Source organism: Falco biarmicus, chromosome 10 (assembly GCF_023638135.1).
Source record: "Falco biarmicus isolate bFalBia1 chromosome 10, bFalBia1.pri, whole genome shotgun sequence".
NCBI classification, from domain to species: Eukaryota; Metazoa; Chordata; class Aves; order Falconiformes; family Falconidae; genus Falco; species Falco biarmicus.
This window is the reverse complement of record NC_079297.1, coordinates 2,448,054-2,467,607: the sequence shown is the minus strand read 5'-3', so window position 1 is coordinate 2,467,607 and position 19,554 is coordinate 2,448,054. Positions and strand designations below refer to the sequence as shown.

General features: G+C 48.5%; 1 protein-coding gene across 6 annotated transcripts in view; it reads left to right on the top strand.

Annotated features, from left to right (window-relative positions):
• The window catches only part of TOX2 (TOX high mobility group box family member 2), a 150,755-nt gene that overhangs the window by 16,084 nt on the left and 115,117 nt on the right, over positions 1-19,554 (top strand). Inside the window, exon 1 of one of the 6 annotated variants that reach the window (XM_056353952.1) lies at positions 6,687-7,165. The exons of 4 other annotated variants lie outside the window; for them this stretch is intronic. In XM_056353952.1, the coding sequence (XP_056209927.1) occupies positions 7,094-7,165 (72 nt within the window). In that variant the 5' untranslated portion in view covers positions 6,687-7,093. Of the gene's footprint in view, positions 1-6,686; positions 7,166-8,326; positions 8,348-19,554 lie in introns of those variants that run through there. One more of the 6 variants, XM_056353954.1, reaches the window with a different exon arrangement.

The following is a 19,554-nucleotide window of genomic DNA, read 5'->3' as shown; positions in this document are numbered from 1 at the left end:
CCTAAATATATCAAAGTCTGACAGCATAGCATGGGATGCAGTAGGGAAGCGCTCCCTGTGGATGCTGTGCATGTGTCAGTAATTGGATAAACAGCTCTTGGGTGTGCGAGGCGGCTTGCACAAACAGCAGCCCCTCTGCACACACAGCCTGGGTGCAAAAGGCTTCTGTGCACCCACATCCGAGCTGCGTCCAGGAACCGGCTCACCAGAACTGCAGATGCATGCGTAGAAAGTGAGCTGAGGCCTCTGAAAACTTGGCACAGGTTGGTTTTCAAGCAGTATCCAATGATGTAATATAGTAAGTATTAGAAGAACAACATCTGGTAGCTCTGCTGTCTGTGTGCCCACTGCAAACAATTTTTCAGACCTGTGTAAATGTTCAGGTTAGTCACATAACAGTGTGGTAAGAGACTCATGCAGTTAAGGCCACCTGTTTGCCTCTTTTGCGTAAATAATGAGGATGGTTTTTGGTTTTTTTTGGTTGGTTTTGTTCCCGATGCAATAAGCGACACTTTAAAAGCAGCTAAATGAATTAGAAAGAGAAGTCAAGATCTCTTTGTGCAAAGGTGTCAATGTTTTTATTTTAAGCTTAGTGTTGCAGTTAGTTCATTATCTACAAATTGTAAAATGCAGGTGGGGATGACTTGGATATCCTGCTGGAAGATTAATTCTCGACTGTGGATGGGAGGTGTTTTCTGTGAAGGGTTGCATGTGACGTGCTGCTCATGCAGGTCGGGGCTCTGGAGCTCCTGGTTTGCAGCCCCCCTGGACACAGGTTTCCAGTGGCAATGTGGCAATGCCCCTTCTCTGTCCAAAAGTGAAACAAAGCTCATAGCTGGTGTGAAACCACAAAGCTATGCGTGGTAAAAGTGCTGTGCAAGATCCAGTCCTTGCATATGTGGCAAGGCTGTGCCCATAGGATGCAAACCTCCCTATCTGCTTTACGGGCAAGTGCATAGTGGTGCTAATGGAGACCCCCAGCCCTGTGTGAGCTCTGCTGGCTTCCTTTGTGGCTGATGTGGGTATGAGGCTTTGATTAAACTTAGGAGACTGCAAAAATTAGGGTAGGGTATTATTACAATGACATGTGGTCCAGCAGAGTTTCAAGGCCCCAGCTGAAATGGGTTCTACAGAGCACCGAGCAAACACCTGGTAAAGGATGAGCCCCCCAAAAAATGATACTGCTACCAAAGAATTTCTTTCCAGGTTTATTTTTTAAAAGAATCTCAGTGATGCAAGTTCTGTGTTACCAGCATGTCTGGTATATGGTACCCAAGACCGGAGCATGGCCCTGCGCTGTGTGCTGAGGGGCCAGTGTCCGACACCGGACTGGTCCTCCCTGGCCGGCTGCTGGGAAATTGCCGTTCTTGCAAGTCATACGCTTGGTGAGACTGCTGCTGGGCTGTGATGTCTTCCTTCACTTTGATGGGGTGTTTGCACACTGGGAAATCTTTAGATGATTGTAAGAAAGTACAGGTGTGATGCAAGAGAGAAAGTGTGGTTTAAGCTCATCTTTAGCTCCAGGCCATCTCTGGAGACACAGATGCCATCCGCGTCCTGCAACTATGTGATGCAGCCACCAGTGGTTTGCATCAGACTGCTGGGCTTCAAGAGCACTGACTTCAGAAGAGGCTCTAAAACAAATGGGACTGGTTAGACATCCCTGGTGAGTTGCAAAAATGGAATCTTAGAAATCAAAGAATCAATTCCACCTCTGAATTCCCTGGGCAGTATGGTTAATTAATTTGTGATGTAGTCTCCTGAAGCATGAGGCACATGGCTTATGGTTTTACCAAACTCACCAAAGTTGAAAAATGAATCAATCCTATTCCTTCCTCCCAGTGACCACACACTTGAAGAAATTTTCACATTCTTCCTTCCTCTTTCTCTCTGTATGAAATGTCCCACGTTCTTATACAAAACGCTGCAGAGAGCAGGTGGCTGCCTGTGGTGCAGGCGCCCCGGGCACTGCCCTGAGCCGCACCAGATGTAGCTGCAGTTCTCCAGGCCTGCAAGATTTAGCATGTTTAGCATGTCAACTTGTTTCTTTTCCTTTTGGAAAACTGGGAGAAAAAAGAGATGGAAGAGGAGCTCATCCACTTTCATGCTCATCGCCTTGCTACAGTGATGAGAGGGTTTCTAGGGAGGGAGACCATTAACTGGTAACTGTGTCTGCAAGGGTTTTGCTGAGTTCTGAAGCAACAAACTTAGCACTGGAGCAAGATCCGTGTTGTTGGCGAATATCATGAATTGCATGTCTGTGCTGTGTAAGTGAAAGCTGTGGTTTATGTGGGAAGGACGGTGCCGCTGGAGGCAATTTCCACAATCCAGTGAATAGCCAAACACTTGCTGAGTAGTGGCATCAGAGGAGAGTCCCCTGGTTCCCAGCACGTTGGCTTGGGTTGGGGTCTCAGCATCTGCCTGGGGATGAAGGAGCTGTGGAGGAGAGAAGGGGGTTAAAATGAATACAGACTGTCCAACAGCCATAGGCATGTAGGTGTGAAGACACTTTTCTGTTGCATCATGCTGTTTTCATAGAAAAGATTGCAAAGATCAGCTCTGGACCATCGCGGAGACCTTACTCCTTTGCCCTGTCCCCATCTGATGGGGAATTCCTCCCCAACACAGAGGGTACCCAGTCTCCATCCTGGAGCTGTCTTGGGTGTCCCTCAGTGACATGAAGCTTTCTCTGGTACGTGGGGACTTCCAGTTTGCATTACTGTCTTCATTGATCTTAGGCATCAATGGCATCTGTGAATGGGAAAAGGCGGCAGCTCCAGTTTGCCCACGTTTGTTAAATTTGATATGAGCAGACTTCATTAAAAAAAGAAATAATCTGAAAACTTGAAGCCCAAGAGCTGGGTGAATTGAAGCACTATTCAGAGATTATTGGTAATGCCCAGCTGTGTATGTGGATCAGCTGAGAGGCAGCAGCAGCTCAGCAGCCTTGTGTCACTTCCACTGCAGGTGCAGCTCATCCCTGGGCTGTGGAGCACTGTCCCCTCGTAGCGAGGGGCATCTGGCTTCTCCCGTCTCCTCCACCCTTCCCTCTTTGCCTGTCCCACCTTTGCTCCATGCACGCTGCCAGCCGCATCCATGGCGATGGGAGGGAAGGTGGTTTTGGTCACGATGCTGCCGGCTGTTGGGCATAGCCGGGGCCCTGCAGCCCCCAAGCTCCGGGTGCTGGGGGTGACGCAGGTCCTGGCATTGCTCCTGCAGGTACTGCCAGCCCGAAGCCAGGGTGAGGGGCATCGCCTCCAGGGTATTTGTGTACGGGTGTCAGTTTGACCCCTCTGCAGCTCTTGCCATGGAGCCTTGATGACTGGGAGTGTTTCTCTCCACCAAGTCACTTCTGGTGATGAATCATTACACAGTCATTAAATCACTACTTTGGGGTTTTTTTTGCCTCCGGTATTCAGTGCGCTGAGCTAAATTAGAATAGAAACCTATTCAAACTGTTCCTTTAATAAAGTATTTAGTTAATAGATGATGCATAGCTCACAAAGCTTGCAAGAATCTGACACGGGGTATCATAATATTATGATATTTAACAGCAAAACCTACTGCATTATCAACTTACCTCTATAGCATGGAGGAGGCAACAGCTGAGGCATAAAAACTAATGCTTCAGTATGACAGAGCTAAAATTGAACTTGGCAATTACTGCGTGCATGATTCGCAGTATTGTGAAGTGAAGCTACTATATAAATCAGCTCCAGTAATCATAGGGTTTAAAATTAGTCAGTTATATTAACTCTGCCAGTGTTAGCATATGTTGAAGAATTATAAAAGTGAAAGGTATGGAATATCTAAAGTACAGGTTTAAAGTAAACCACTTGAACAAGCTCCCAGTGGGAGGATTTTAAGTTCATGCAGAAGTAAGGTTTTGGGTACTCTGACAAAGGTTTGTGGAACACATTTAATTGCACATTGCAGTCTAATCTTTTGAATGCTTAACATCCTTTAGAAAGCACCTTTTCATGTTCCCAAGACTTTCACAGTTCACAGAGGGTAGAGTGATGATTGAATTTAATTTTTTCTCCCTTACAAATTTTTTTTTTTTTTTTCAGAGCAGCGCTATTCAAATAGTTTGCAGAGCTCTTCAATGCCAGGCATAGAAAAAAGGAAACAGCAGGATAATGTTTTAAAATCATTATGGGGAAGTGAAAGGCTGCTCTGAGCACAGCACAGAAATTAGCAACTGCTATGATTGCTAAATTTTTATTCGATGTAAAATTCATGGAATTTGCTGCTATGAAAAATACAGGAGTCAAGTTATTTAATAGGATTCTAAATTATGTAGGATGCGCAAATATTTTATATGGGGCACAGAGCTGTGTGTGTTTCTGTAGGAAGGCAGGGGCTGGAAGCAGTTCTGCTGGGGTCAGATGGCTGCTTTATCGTCCAGTCCTGTTCCCTCACTCCTCTGGTTGTTAACGTTTTCAACTTAATTTTTGAAATAACACTATTTCGGTCTCGGTGACGCATGACTGTGATGAATGTGCCTGAGTTTGTAACCCCTGAAAGCTTTCGAGGAAGGGTGAGGACAGGTGGCTGACTTGCTGCGGGGTCCATGCCCCTTGGTCTGGACTTGCTGTGCCAGGAGGACGTGTCACCATACGGAACCTTGTGTGCTTGCAGGGGCCTCGTGCCTGCAGCTTTTGTTGTCAGGGTTTGCCTGGCCATGGGTATTTCTGAACGAGTCGCATCCACTGTTAGTGATGGAGGAGATGGCACAGTCCTCAGGTCCATCAGCCTGGCCCGGGCTGCTGAGCAGCTCCTGAAGGATGCTTCTGGCACTTATCTCACTTGGAGTGCCTCAGTCCCTGGTTTCTCCCTCCCCACGTCCCCTGAGGGGAAGGCGGGCTGCACACTGATGGAGTTTCCTTAGCTGGATACTTTTTGTGCTGGTGAATCTGATAACACGTTTCCTTAACTTCACCGTAATTCAACTTGCACCAATCCCCCCGCAGCAGTCCTGCCTTTCCCAGGCAGCATCCCCTGCACTCCTGCAAGGTGCTTCCCATCCCTCTCTCTTTCCATGTCTGACGTTTGGATTCTAATGTAAGTCATGGTGATTTTTGTGGGTTCTCTCTTTTTTCCCCACTTGCCTCGTGTCCGTACCGTTCTGTTCAGTTACAGCCGCATCTGGTTCCTGAACAGGCAACTTGTGCCTTGTTTCTAACTCCAGCGAAGTGGAAACGTTGCAGCAAATCTGCGCTTTCATCTTGCTTTCCTTTTAGTCCCCCCATGTGTCCTGATTATTTAGTGCAACTCGTTTAGTCAATGGTTTTGAAGATGCTTGTGCTCTGGCAGGGAGAAGGGGAGAAGGATAGGATGAGACTGGGTTTTATCTCTTCCTCCCCACCCCACCCCTCCGCTTCTTTCTCTGTCTTGCTTTTTTTAATAGAGAAATAAGAGGAGTGCCATACAGCAGGACCATGCTGTGCTCCCCGTTAATGTGCAAGCAGCACGCAGAAAAATGCTTGGTTAATCAAAGTGCAGCCCGACGAGATGGAAGGATGGAAAAGTTAACGCCAAGGGCTGTTTGGGTGCTGCTGCGGGGCCGCGGCTGCACGTGATGACGGAGTTAGCCGCCATACCCTGCGATAAAGGCTGAGACTGTGAAGGTCACTGTGCACAGATGAGCCTATTTGCTATCATATTGGGGACTTTGTATTTTGGAAATGGGCTCTGTTATTTGTCAGCAGCAAGGCGTTACCTTATCAGTCAGAGATAAACCTTGCTGCCTTCCGTTAAAGGATCCTGAAATATATAATTTTCAACTGGCTGGTACAGGGTAAATTGCCCCCATTCTCTCTGCCAATAACTTTTAAGTTTCGCAAAGAATTTATCAGTACATTTAACACTTCCACTGAAACTATATTTCTGAGGTTATGGAAATGAGTTACAAATGAAAGTCACAACTCAAAAAGCAGGAAACATGCCTGTAAGCGAGGAAAAAGCTGTCACTGGCATTGTGAAGAAAGAGAGGTATAAATAGGGCATTGGGTTAGAAAGCAGGAAATCTGCGTGCTGTGGGTTTTACTTGGAATTTCTTCTGGTGACCCCAGATAAGACTGTTAACCCTTGTCTCTGCAGACGGTTGTACGTGCTCATTTATGGGCTGTTTCTGGCTTTTGGGATTGCCTGCCTGAGCTAACTGTTAGAAAGTGCAGCCGCTCCATCAATCATGGGTGTGTGGTTTTCACGCTTAGGAAGGATCACTTTACCAAAGAGTCTGGATTTCTCAATATTTCCTGTAGAGGATAACTCTGTCTTCTCCTCACACTGCACGGGCCAGGGAGAGACGATCTCATGGCGAAGGGTCTGTCCTGACAAGCAGCAAGGGGAGGGTGGGCATCACAGATACAGTGGCCATTCCTGCTGCAGGTGATTGCAGTGCAGTCGATGACCGCAACTTCGTGTTCTGTTTTATCGTTATAGAGAAGGTAAAATAAACAGTGTAAGACAGGAGGGACTTTTTCTTATCTCTATGGTGGACCCAAAAAGACCCTTTTGTGTGAGCCAGTGCTGTGGGTGTCCGTGGTGTCAGTCCTTGCTTGCAGCCTGCACAGAACCGCGAGTGAAATGGCTCCAGCCGTGACACGAGGCTGTGTCCTCAGAGGTGTAAAATTCCAGTTCCCAGAAAGGGGCAGGTTTCTGCCCAAAACACACTATGGTCTTTCAGCCTCCTATCAGCACTGCTGAGTGCGTAGCGTCTCGGCAGAACATGATCTGGTATTACTCACATCCTTCTATATAACTTTGTTCAACGTGGGTATTTTTTTACGCTGTATACCAGCTATGGCAATAGGCTGGGGGGAGATCGTCGAGGTGGATAGTTGCATCATCATGTCCTCTGCAGCTGGAGATGCTTGGAACATTGCGGGGGGTGTATACCAACGTGCTCCAGAGGGGCTGCTGCCTCCCCTCCTGCCCGCCACCATCTGGAGGTGCTCTGGATTTTCTGGTGGTGGTTCTTGGGGATGACCCAGTGTGGCTCTGCCAGGCAGCCGGGGGCACGCGGCCGTGGAGAAGAGCCATCCCACCATGGCATTTAGTGGCTGAACCATACTGAGACCAAACCAATATGGTGAGAAGGGGGCCTGGCCTCTCGGACACCACTGCTTTGGGTTCCCGGGCTGACAGCTCTGGTGCACAGGTAAGTCAGGGGGTTATGTGGGTTTTTAATAAAATGACAAGCAGGTGTCATAGTTCTGACTGTTACAAGGTATAAATTTGGCCTAGGGAGTTATTTCAGGCTTGCACAGTCTAAAATTGTCTCACAGCCTGAAATCACGTCTCAAATAGAAATAATAATCTCCAGTTTCTCTGATCGCTGCATGCTCTGTGATAAACAAATGGTGACTTCCCCAGAGGTGTCATCCCAGCAGCAGCAGAGCCGCTTCCTGGGAGCACAGGCGTCAAGGAGCATGTCTCAATGATGAGATGTCGGAATTGGGATGTTTCGCACAGAGCCTGTTACTCTGCAGAAGTTGGTAGTAGTAGGATTTATTTTGGTCTTGGCTCTGTTCTCTGAAGGTTAAAAAAAAAAAAAGAAGAAAAACCAAAAAAAACCAAAAAAAAATAACCCAAACAAAAAAGGAAGTGATGAATACTTCATGGGGGGGGGGGGGGGAGGGGGAGGCGAGGGATGCTGATTAGCTCTCGCAAGCTGAATCCGAATCTTTCAGAGGAAACAATGAAGGATTCCCCACATTTCTTGCTCTTTGATGTCCCTTGTCCCCATGCACCATCTCACCGTGAATCCAGGTGCTTTCATAGGGGGGTTCCTAGTGCCCAACCTACAAGCTGCACTGAGTGCAGGCGGTGACTTTTCTGCCATGCATCTGCCTGTGACCTAAACCCCCAAAGCTGATCATATTCAGAAAAGCTTTCTGCACCGCTTGCAAGGCCCTTTGCAGAAGCTGTAACCGAAATTGGTGGGGACAGAGCGGTCGCACCCCCTTGTAAGCAAAAGCAGAATTTGCCTTGTCTCCGGAGCACGCAAACATTTGCGCTGTGGGCTGTGCTGCTGTGCAGCTCTTCTCCTCGTGCAGGTTGTTTTGTTTCCTGTGGTGTCTGTGTTGCTGTTCAGGCAGTTCCACGAACCTCTTGTTTCTCCCAGGGCTGTTTGCATGGCAGGTGTTTGCTGTGATAAAACATTGACGGGGAGGAGGAAGGAAGGCTTCGTTTTCTGTCCCTATCTCTCCTTGTTTTTCAGGTGGAAGGTACAGAAAGAGCCACATCTTGATTCTAAAATTGACCAAGGCTGAAGTAGAGGCTCTGCAGAATTTCTAGAATTAGAATGTAACTGGGTTTGGTACAGCTTGAAATAACTCTGGTAAGACCCTGCCTTTGGTAGAAGTTGGAGCTGGGTGCTGGCAGGTCTGTTTGGGCATGGATGGTAGAGCAGGGCAGATGTGTGCTGGGCGAACAGCAGCATGCGCTGGCCTGTGCCTCTGTGCTGGGTGTCCCAGCAGCAGAGGGAACCACACCTGACCTGTGCTGCCCCACCAACGCTGCTGGTCTTCGGTGCCCCAAAATGCAGTGTGGTCCTGCTCCTGTTGTCTTTGTTGGTGCCATCAAACTGTAAGAAAAACTGAAAAAGCATCATAAAACCCTATGGACTCCTTGATGGGCAGAGCTGCCCTCTGGGCTGCCTGGATCCTTCCAGCACAGGATGAGACCCCAGGGCGATCCCTGCACACAGCATGCAGCGGCTGCAGGCTGAGCCCCAATCCTTACCTGGGAGAAGAGGGCTGGCAGATGTGTGGGGTGTCGGAGCATCACTCGTTTGGCAGCTGGGCTCGGCAAGTGAGCTGGTTCGCACCCCTGTAGGACAGGCTCTGGGAAAGCCCAGCATGCAGGAGTGAGCTGAGCAGGCAGCACTGAGGAGGAACGATGGTAAAGGGAGATGCGAGGGGCTGGGACAGCAAGCTGCATTTACCTTTGTGTTAGACTCATTGCACGGCTGCCTTTGTGCTCTTGCTCAACCTGCTTCTGCCTTTTCTTCCTGCCTGGTCTTTCTGCCAGTTCCAATTTTCTGCCCTGGCAGGCTGAGGCTTTCCCAGGTGTAACTAAAGATGGAGCACAGTGCATATGAGGTGATTCTGCAGTCAACAGAGATGCTGAGTATTTAATACCAATCTGTAACCTGCCAGCAAGGGAGCTTCTCCCTGGTGATGTAGGTGGCAGGCTGGGGAGCCAGGACCTCGCCCCATCACAGTTCTCTTTTTTTTTTTTTTTTTTTTTTTTTTTTTTTTTTTTACCTGAAAAGAAGTATGTTGGATGCTCCTTCCCCCTTCCAAAAAAAGGATACACCCTGATGCCTCTGGACCAGCCACTTTGTGGGGTATTAAGCAACATCCATGTGACCGTCGTGAAATTGGGGAACGAAGGGGAGAAAACCAGATGGAAGGAAGGTGGCAGTGGAGGCTCTGCTCTGGCAGGGAGGGAGGAACTTTGCTGCAGCAAACGCAGGACTGAACGGGCTGTGAGGAGAGCCGTGCAAGGGGGCTGCTGGGTTGTACACATCGGGGTAGCCTCCAGTAAGACCAGTAAAGCACAGGGTGGCTGTGCCCGCTCATGCGAGCCATGTGCTGCAGTCTGCTCGGCCAGGGCCCTAGGTTGACCTTTGGTAATTTCTTTTTATTTTTATACAGAAACTGAAAACCCCTCTGCTTTTGTCTTAATTGAAACAAAAACAGGAGGTGAGTGCCCCAGAAGCTTCACCGTGCACGAGCTTTCAGTGGCTGTGGTTTTTTGTCTCTAGCTAGCTATAACTATCTGATGAACCGTTTCTGTTGATTTGTTCTTTTCTATTTTTTTTCTATTTGCCCTGCATGAAAGAAGACAGAAATTTTTCTGGCCAGTTTGTAACTGCTGTTCCCAGCTTGTGCTGTTAGTGGCCGCGTTCTTGCTTGGCGTAAGCGAGTGTGCTCCGAACCCATGTGCACGTGCCAGGTCTGAATGTGACCTCCAGCAAGGATATTAAATGACTTTTAAAAGCCTTTCTGCAGTAGTGCGTGTGTAACACACCACGGGTTTGGCATTAGTATTGACTGATGGCTATAACATGAGCTGCAGGATGAGGCTGGCAGGTTGCTGTGCTCGGTCAGCTGGGCTGGGATTTCCAAGTGCCTGTGGGAGTCTGGTACCTCCTGTATGGGCACAAAGTGCTGTCCGGTCTTCTGCTGGGAGGTAAATAAACGTTTGGTCACTCTTAATACTGGAGAGACACTATGCTCAACTCAGAGGGACAAACCAGTAACTGACACATGGGTTTGGGTTTTATTTTTGGTCATTACAAGGAACGTTTCTGCTTCATACTATTTTTCCTCGTTGGTACGTGACTTTGGACACACTGTTGGTGTTCCTGTTGCTCGTGCACTGTGACTGGGGGTGTCAGCCCAGGGACTGCTGACACCCAGCGAGAGGGTCTGTCAGAGCTGCTCCCCTGGTGCTGTTTCAGCCGTTTGCACTTCCAGGCAGTATGTGTTTTTAATTTGTGTCATTATCCAGACATCTTGCCTTCTGCTGTGGGGTGTTCTGAGCTGTTTTTGAAGCGTCACAACACAGTGGTTATTTCCAAAGGAAAGGTGTTGAGCTAATTGGTCCGACCAGCTGCAGCAAATCCTACAGCACAGGATTACTTGAAACTAGAATGATGTGACTGCTTGACTAAGTTGGCATGTGGGTATTGACAGTAAATCTGAGAGCAGAGAGGAAGATGAAATTCAAGGTCTGCTGTAGTTGAAAAATGGGAGGTATGTGGCCTCTCCAATATTCTGCTATTAAATGATGGTAACAAGGTGACGCTCTTACTGGAAAAAAAGGGAATGCAACAAGCACTTACGTTGTTGCAAGCATAGATCTTGTTGAGAAAGAGGTTTAGCAGCTTTTGCTGATTCAGGGAAATGATAGTCTAGCTGGTGTTGTCCTTACAAGACGACTTTGTTCTCTGCAGCCTTGCACTGTCTTCAAGTGACACTACCAAACTACCAGTATAATAAAAAATGGATTAAAAATGCGTAAGTCCCGTCTAAACCTTTGGCTCCCGTTTTGCCAGCAACCGATGGAGCGTTGACTCTTAGTTTAATACTTCTGACGCTTGGTTGTGGTTTTTGCATTGGCCTTTTTCTGGTGGGGGTACGCTCGGTGTTAGTCACTGCTCATGCCTGGCGTTGAGCACGCTGGGAGAGATGCTGCTCGTTGGTTTGTTGGTCGTGCCGCTCGTGCCATGCTTCTGCTCAGCCTTGGAGCTTTTGCCAGCATGGCTGGCTGGAGCAGGGCAGGCAGCCCACCTTGGCGGCGGAGCAGGGCACGGGGAGGTCCCTGTCCTGCCCCCAGTGAGGCCAGGTCTGCCCGGGGGCAGCTGGCCCTGCTGGCCGGGTCTGCGCTCGCCTGCTGAGGTGCCAGCTCCTGCTGGCCGTGGCATCTCATTACAAGAAATGTATCTGCGCCTTATCAGATAAACGGGAGGATGTTTCTGGTAAAGATATAAAGACAAAGTCCCTAGATAAGATTCTCTTGAATTATGAGGCCTCTCTGAAAATAGCTTATTCTACCGTTCTCGCGTGGTGCAAGGCAGCAGGTCCCTGTACGGCGGGCCAGCGGCAGATGCCAACTGAAGGGCATGCCGAATTGCCGTCAGTTCGTCTGCCAGCAGGACAGGCTGAGCTTGTAATTGTGAACGAGGTTCCTGCGCGACTGTGATTCTTCTGCCTGTTCACAAATGGGGTGTCAACACTGTTCTGTTTTACTGAATGTGTGTGCCTGGAGGTATTGTTTGAGGAGCCGTTTTGTGTGACTGAATTCCAACCTGTTGGGTGTTTGCAAGCGGTTCAGTGTGGTTATTTATTGGGTTTTGCGTGACTGGTGTACAGCTGAATAAACGAACGCTCATTCCTTCAAGTGTCTGCAAGAAGCAGCTTGGAGCCAGCTTGAATGAGCAGCCTCAAGCGTTGCTCTGCATCCTGACAGCTGTCCTGAGCTGCATCAGGAGAGGTGAAAGCAAAGGCTTTTCCTGGAAAGGGGAAAGAAAAAAACAGGTATCATTAAATAGTCTTGTTTGCAATTTCATACCTTTTTTTTTTTTTTTTTTTTTTTTTTTTTTTTTTTTTTTTTTTTACTTTAAGGTGCCTGATGCAGCTTACTGCTTCTGTAGCCCTTGCCAGCCCCTCCTGGGGTGCCTGCTGTGGGCAAAGGTGTGTTGCTGCCGGGTGCCCTGAGCTGCATCGTGGCTGTCGCCCCCCGACCCCAGGATGTTGGGGGCAGCACTAACAGCCGCAGCAGGTCCAATGGTGCATGACAGCAGTTGTGTACCACTCCTGGGAGCAGTGGCTACGTGTGCTGGCCCTGTGAAGCTTCTCCTAATGGAAATACTATTTATTACAGAAAAAAACACATGTTAAAGAAATTTAGCAGTATTGAGGCCATCACATCATGTGTATGCCCATCCTTGACTTGCTTACCAAATATTTGAGCATCCTCCCTCTGGTAGGGTCCTATCTTCCTTGCAGTCACCAGGATCTGCACCTGGCTGACACAGCTCTGATCCCTTTACTCTCAAATGACTTGTCCTCCTGGCCACGGGAGCTGGGTCTTGTTAAAAGGCACCTCTGCCAGCCCTTCCCCTGGGTCAGGGGCACATCTCAATTCTCTGTAGTCAGCTGGGGTGTTCGGGCATTAGCCCTGATAGGAGCTCTGTGCCCCTTCAGCTCGTGATGCAGCAGCACATCCTTGCCTTGCAGTTACTTTGTGTTCTCTCTTGAAGCTGGAAGGATGCACCCGGCAAGAGGGACCGGGGCAGCAGCACCCTCATTGTTTTGGCCACCACACACACAAAACACTTGAAGTAATCATGTGCAGATTGTTATCCTGCAGTTCTATCGCATCCCATAACTGCTGCCTTCCTCTTCTGATAGCATTTGCGAGAGAACACGAAAAATGCAAGTTCTGATGGTGAAGGGCTGTCAATTCCCAAACAGAGAGGATTTGAGGGTTTAAAGACAATTAGCTTTTATGCTTCTGTGTACGGCACATGGCTCTGGACCAGCACTGGACTCGGAGGGCTGCAGCCTCCCCAGCTAGGCAGCATTTCGGTGTTGATTTAAGCCATTGATTAAGGCATGAGGTGTTTGCAATGATACTGTTAATTTAGCAAACCTTTAGAGTGACTGCTACCCTGTGATCCCTATTAGTATAACTTCATACCCTCGGGCAGGCAGAGCAGCATCCGCACCAGGGAGTTGCAGTGGAAGTCGGGCATCCGTGTCTAAGCAGAGGCGACTGAAACGATGCAAAAACCCACGTGGGGGGAAGCCAAACACTGGCCAGGGCAGTGGGCTCCTCCGTGGGCTGGGGTTCAGGTGAGCTCTTGGCACAGCCCCCCAGCGTGAGACGAGATGAGCGGGGCTCTGTCTTGGTTAGCAGAGACTACAAAGAGCAGCTGTATTACTTATTTAGGTAGCCCGGATCCCGGTGTGACGGAGTGCGGCACAAAAGCTAAAATGACAGTAATTAGAACAGATCCGCACTCAGTGACCCAGAGAAAAGTGAAAACCCAGGAAGATAATCATGAGCGAAAGAGGCAACACAAAACAGAAAATGGTGACGGTTACAATTTGAATAAGAAAATGAGCTCCTAAAGCAAACTAGCTCCTGGAAATCCCATTAACACTGACAAATATCCAGCTCCAGGATTCAGGAAGTATCACAGTGAACATCTGTTCAGGTAAATAATGAGGATGAGTCCAGATGCTGTTTGAAAATGCTGCCTGCTCCTCTGCTTAAGGTGAGTCTGTTAATACAGGCCGCCTGTTAAAATCGCTCGCTATCATTACAGTGCTAACAATTATAATATTCTCTGTGGTCGGGGATTATTGAACACCTGGCTCCCAGCATTAACTGCTCTGTGGCACCACAACTGCTCCCGCAACAGCAGCTCTGAGGATAACCCACATTCTTGGCTTTAAGGATGATGGATTACCGAAGAGTTGTTGTGTTTATGAGCCCTCTAAAATGGGCAAGATTCCAGTAAATTCAAGTCTGGATTCTGTTCTAATTTGCTCGCTGCCCCATCCGGCTATTTCTGGTCAGGCTTGAAATCTGAACAGATTTTGGTTCTCTGATGTTTCTTGAAGCTGTTTTGGGTTGGCTGGTTGGTTTGTAATGAAGAGACCCAGCTCACAAGCTGAAGAGGCTCTAAAAGACCCTATCCGGTAATGGCTTTGGTTGCACTCAGTTGAGTGGAGGGACTGATTCAACATCTCCGTTTTGTAGGCATCCAGCACAATGTATAGCCAGGAGAATAACCCTGAGAGGGAGCCCTGCTCTACAGGAGTGCTGGGAGGGTCGGGCTGGTTGGACTTGGCAGTCCTGTTGACCTCTGAGGTCCTCTGCTTGGCTTTGTCTTTTGTGAATATAACTGGAGGTGGATCAGGCTCCTGACTCTTCCAGGGACACGTGGGATCTTGTATGGCTTTGGAGGACAGGCTTGCAGCTCTGCCTCTTGCATCCCTGCTGATACACCAAGTGGCACTGTCTCAGCTGCTCAGGTATAGGAATGATGGTTTGGTCCAAGTTGCCTCTCGGGCAGAGAACCAAGCTGTGTCACGAGTGCCTGGTGGCTAGGACGGGGCTGACCCATGTGCTCAGGGGCTGGCAGTTATTCAGGGCTGGTCAGATGCGTTCCCAGTGCTTTGTTCACGTGCGAGGCCCGTTCATGTGTAAAGGAAAACAGCGTTGCACTGGAAGAGCCGTGCATGAGGTGAACACCCCAACGCAGCTGTCCCTTTGCTTCTGCTCACTGGAACAGTCTTCTGAGCCATAGCTGGGGTGGGCCAGCTCTCACTGGCACCCTGAAAAGCTGCAGCTTTTGTCCTCAAAATGTTTTTGATTCCTGCAGGGGTGGGGGTATGCCTCCACCTGGGAAGCGAGAGGAAGGTTCCAAGCTGTGGTGGACACTTCTCCCAGCAGTTGGCATGGGTTGGACATGGCCACAGTGAGATGAAGCACATGGACTTGGGATAGGCGCCAAAAGCAACATCATCTGTTTGAAAAGGACCACAGTGGAAAGAAATCTAAGCAGCTCTGGCGTGCTCTGGAAAGTCATGAGTGTTCCTGGGGATTTCTTGGGGATTTGAGGACAAGTTTTAGTTCAGGGGTTAGTTTGGTGGTCTTTTGGTAGCAGGAGATGAATTGAGTGGTGCAGCTCTGTCACCCCTAATGAATGGGGGTAGCAGCAGCTCCGTGGTGAATCTTGGTTCACGCTGGATGTGAGCCCCTCAGTGCCAGGATTAATGATGGAGAAAATTAAGCAGGGACTCCCCTGCTGGAGATGTCATGCATCTTGTACAGCATCTCTGGACCTGCTGATAGCCAGAGCTCTGCAGGCTACCATAGCCTGGGGCTGAGGGATACCCCCACCCCTGTGAGAATCGCAGACATTCCGGGGACAAAAGCTGCTGCTTTTCAGAGTGCTGGTGAGAGCAAGACCACCTGAGCGGTCACTCAGAAGTTGGCTCCTGCTTAATTTTCTCCACCATTAGTCCTGGCACCGAGGGGCTTATATGGCCATACTCGGTGGCCCCAGCATCCCTGGTATGGTGACACACCATGGGACCCCTTGGAGAGCTCTGGTGCCTTGGCCATCTTGGCAGTGATGAGCAACTCAACAACGATGGTCACAGAGCTGAACCAGCCAGGATGAGAGACAGCATTAGGAAAACTGGAACATGGGGGTTTGTAACCTTTTATCCACAGACCCACAGCATGTGTGCATGTGTTAGGAGAGAGGTGGTGGGCAGAAGGTGGTACAAGCTGCCAGTGAAGGCTCTTGCCTGGGATGGCGTGTCTTGGCTGGAGCGTGGTGTGCAGAAACCAGCTCAAAGCGAGCAAGGTATAAGCACTTTGATCCCCAGAGCAGCGTGGGCTCCGTTTTCAGGACCCAATGCCATCCCCGTGCAGGCTGAGCATGCCTGCCGTCCTCCGTGGGGATTTTTGCCTGCAACAAGACTCCAGGATTTCTGTCCTGGCTCTAGTTGCTCACCAAAGACAGTGGGTGCAGCAGGATAAACTTGCAGGAAGGGAGAACTGGAAGACCTCCTAATTCTTTTCTATTGTTTTATGCTAGTAGTAGGAATATTTGTTTATTTATTTGTTTGTTTTAATGTGAAGTGTGTAAAATGTTTCAGAAGTGCCAGGGCTGGGATGGGACCCAGCACAGGCAGAAAGCAAAGCGTGTTAGTGAGTCCCTTGCCTCCAGGCTGGCTGACAACCCTCTGTTCTGGCTAATTTTTGGTGTCATCAATCACAAGTATCAAGACAGCAGCCTCGCGCTGCCCTGTGCACCGCGGAGCTCATTGAGTGACCTTATTAGTGCTTTCAGTTAATTCTGGTGACATATTTATAGCAGGGAGATCTACAGCACTGGTTTCCTACAGGACACATCATGATTTGACATCAGATTAAGTTATAGAGTACCTTTTCCTGGCTGGATCAATGGGTAGAGTCAAGCAGAGCCTCATCTGCATGCAGATGAGGAGGATTAGATTTAAATCAGCAAATGTCAGTAATGGCTGTTTTTCCCACCAAGGGAAGAATAGGCGGGGAAAAATTTCCATCATTAATAATTGAAGTTTATAGAGGGTAAAAAAAAATAATGAATGTATCATATACCACTCCTGCAGATAACAGGGCCCCACTTTTACTGATAATTCTGTCTGGCAGACAAGTGCTAAAAAATTATTATGATTATCACTGGGTTTCTGAATCTGTTATGAATCTTCTGTAGTCATGGAATATTTTAATAAATGCCCTTTTGTAGCAAAGCTGAAAATACTATTGGTAGCACAAAAGTGTTCATAGAAAAATGCGGACAAAATAGTTGGAAATGGGAGTTGGTATAATTTCCAGAATGAGGAGAATAACAAATTCTGGTGTGGATTTTGTAAAGCGGGGTGAGTGGAGTGGGTGGCAGTTCCTTCACCAGCACCCGGCAGAGTGGGTGCTGGAGGATGCAGAAGGGCACTGGCGAACTCTCCCTCACTGATGCTGTGGGAGAGCGCTTTGGGCTCGCCGAGTGTCATGGTGGTGGTGCTGTGAGAGGCTGAGGCTGCCCAGGGGTTAGCAAAAGACCTCCAGGAGCAACTAGGAATGAGCTTTTTAAAGCTATTTGCAATGCAACGTGTGAAAATGCAAAAGCTGTGTTTCTACAGGCTTGAGAAAGAGTCTCTTTTATACTTTCAGGGAAGGCTCCCGGTGGTAGCACTGGCTTTACGTGTGCAAGCCATACCTGCTGGGCTTGCTGGCCGGGAGCCACTTTCTCATGGCGTGTCCGTAAAACATTTTGGTCGCTCTTCATTGCTGCTATTCTCTGCGCTGCCAGTAATTTCTCCAGATTGCAAAGCACTAGAGGTCGTGGTGCTCTGCAGCGAAGTTCTGTGCTTCGTGCTCGCTCAGCATCTGAGTGCCTTAATCCCAGGAAGCATTCAAAGAACAACAGCTCATGTAAATCAAGCGGGAAATAATACATGAAAAGAAGTGAGTATGAATTTCTAATTAACTAAATTTGCAACTGGTACATGCAAGTTAAAGGGCATGTGATTTATCACCTGTCAGTAAAAATATCAGTTATAGCTTGTGCTTTCAGTACTGTGGGGTGTGCGTCGCTCAGCTGTGGAGTTAAAGGGCACCTGATTTATCACCTGACAGCAGCCATACTGGTTAGAGCCATCACGGCTGGCATGGCAGAGACACCATGTACACCAAATAGCTATTTGCTTGGTTATTCCTCCAGCAGGGAGATGTGTGAAGGACTTTATTTATGTATTTATTGACACAGTTATAGGAAGAGCTGCTTTTCCCCTGTTGGAAGGAAGATCTGGAGCGTGGGGAGCCACCAGTTTGGCCAGTGCAAGGTGAGGCACAATGAGCCTGGTGGTTCCTCAGGTATGTCAGCGGGCAAGGGCCCTTCTCTGTGTGTTACAAGGCTTCATGTCTGATGTTGGTCAAAAGTGCCACCCTGGCCTCCCTTTTCATGTTTGCAGTTCACAGCCTTTGCCTGAGCATTTGATTTGCGATAGTGTTGAGGTCCTAATAGGGCTCAGTGATAGTTAATTAGATCCACAAACGGCAGTGGATGCACAGACTTAACTCTTCTTTGTGCCTGGGGGCCTAAGTGGGTACACTGAGACCAGAATTTAGGAAACCCCTTTAATTGCAAGCTCTTTCCTAGATGTTAGGAACTTTGGCTGTGCGTGTTGGCCTCAGTGGAGCTTGAGCTTTTAGTACTTATGAAAACTAGATCCTTCTTATTGCTAGCAAAAAGATGAGCAGCCTCGCACAAGGTGTCCATCACAGTGTAGATAAAACTGGCCCGTCCGTGTTGGATGGCGATGCCGTTGGTTTTGATGCAGAAAGTTCAGTGCAGTTTAATCATGACCAAATCAGCCCAGTTATCTCCACGTGCCAGGTGCTGGTTTCCAGTGGGGCATGTAGGAGTTTGTGGGAGCCGAATGTTTGTACATGGAAAGACTGGCCAAACTGAATTGCACCCTTTGGTATCCGTAGGTACTTGCAATTGTCACCCTGTATCTTTGTGTCTGTGTTCTTCTCTTTTTGTGACCTAGTAGACTCGAGGACAGTTTCAGAGTTCTGTGTGCTTTTCTCAAGTCTTAGATGCTCTCTGAGAAAAAGCAGCTGTGGCTAAAAGGGGAATAGGAGACTTTCTGCTCTTGTGAGCCCGTGGTGACCCTGCCCTGCCGTGAGCTGTGCTGCTGGAGAGGGCGATCATGAAATGCTTCTCCCTCACTCCTCGTGACCTTAAACAGGCACAGGACCCTTTGGGTAACCATCACCTTCCTGGGTTCCGTGTGATCTCCCACAACTCCTCCGTCAGGTTTAGTGCCATAAAACGCAGTTTGAGGGGTGTAAGAAACAAGGCTGAGGCAGTTCCTGCAGTTTGGGGCCACCAGAATGTAAACTGGTTGTGTCTGGACCATTTTAACCTTGGCTTGCCATGAAATGTTAAGATAGCTTGGGGTGGGTTTTGTGCCTGTGCGTATGACGTGACAATTTTTGGAGTATCTGGTGTAAAATATTGAAAACTTTCCTAGAAATGTTTGCGCATGTAGTTATTGGCTGCACCAGCAAGAGGATGAGTAAGAAAGCTCTATGGACCACAAAAACCTCATTACATAATGTCTGGAAATACAAGACATATGTGAGTTCAAGTAAGAGATACAGTAAATCATGAGGCTCTTGAGGATGGAGGAAACTCTTTTAAGTGGGCTTTAATTACCAAGCTCAAAATTTCTCTTAACCCAGTGCTGAGTAGAAATTGGTGCTGACTGGAAGAGTTGGGTGCTGAAGCTGATGTTTTCAGCTGAATCAGTTCCTGAATGAGGCTTCCAAAAAGCACTCAGATGATGATAATGATAAGCTCAGGGTGGAGGGAGGCTGTGTTCCTCACCTTGCTTCTCCCCTCCTGCAGCCACAGGTTGAGTTAGAGCAGTACTGAAAGGTCCGGCGAAAGGCAGGGGGTGA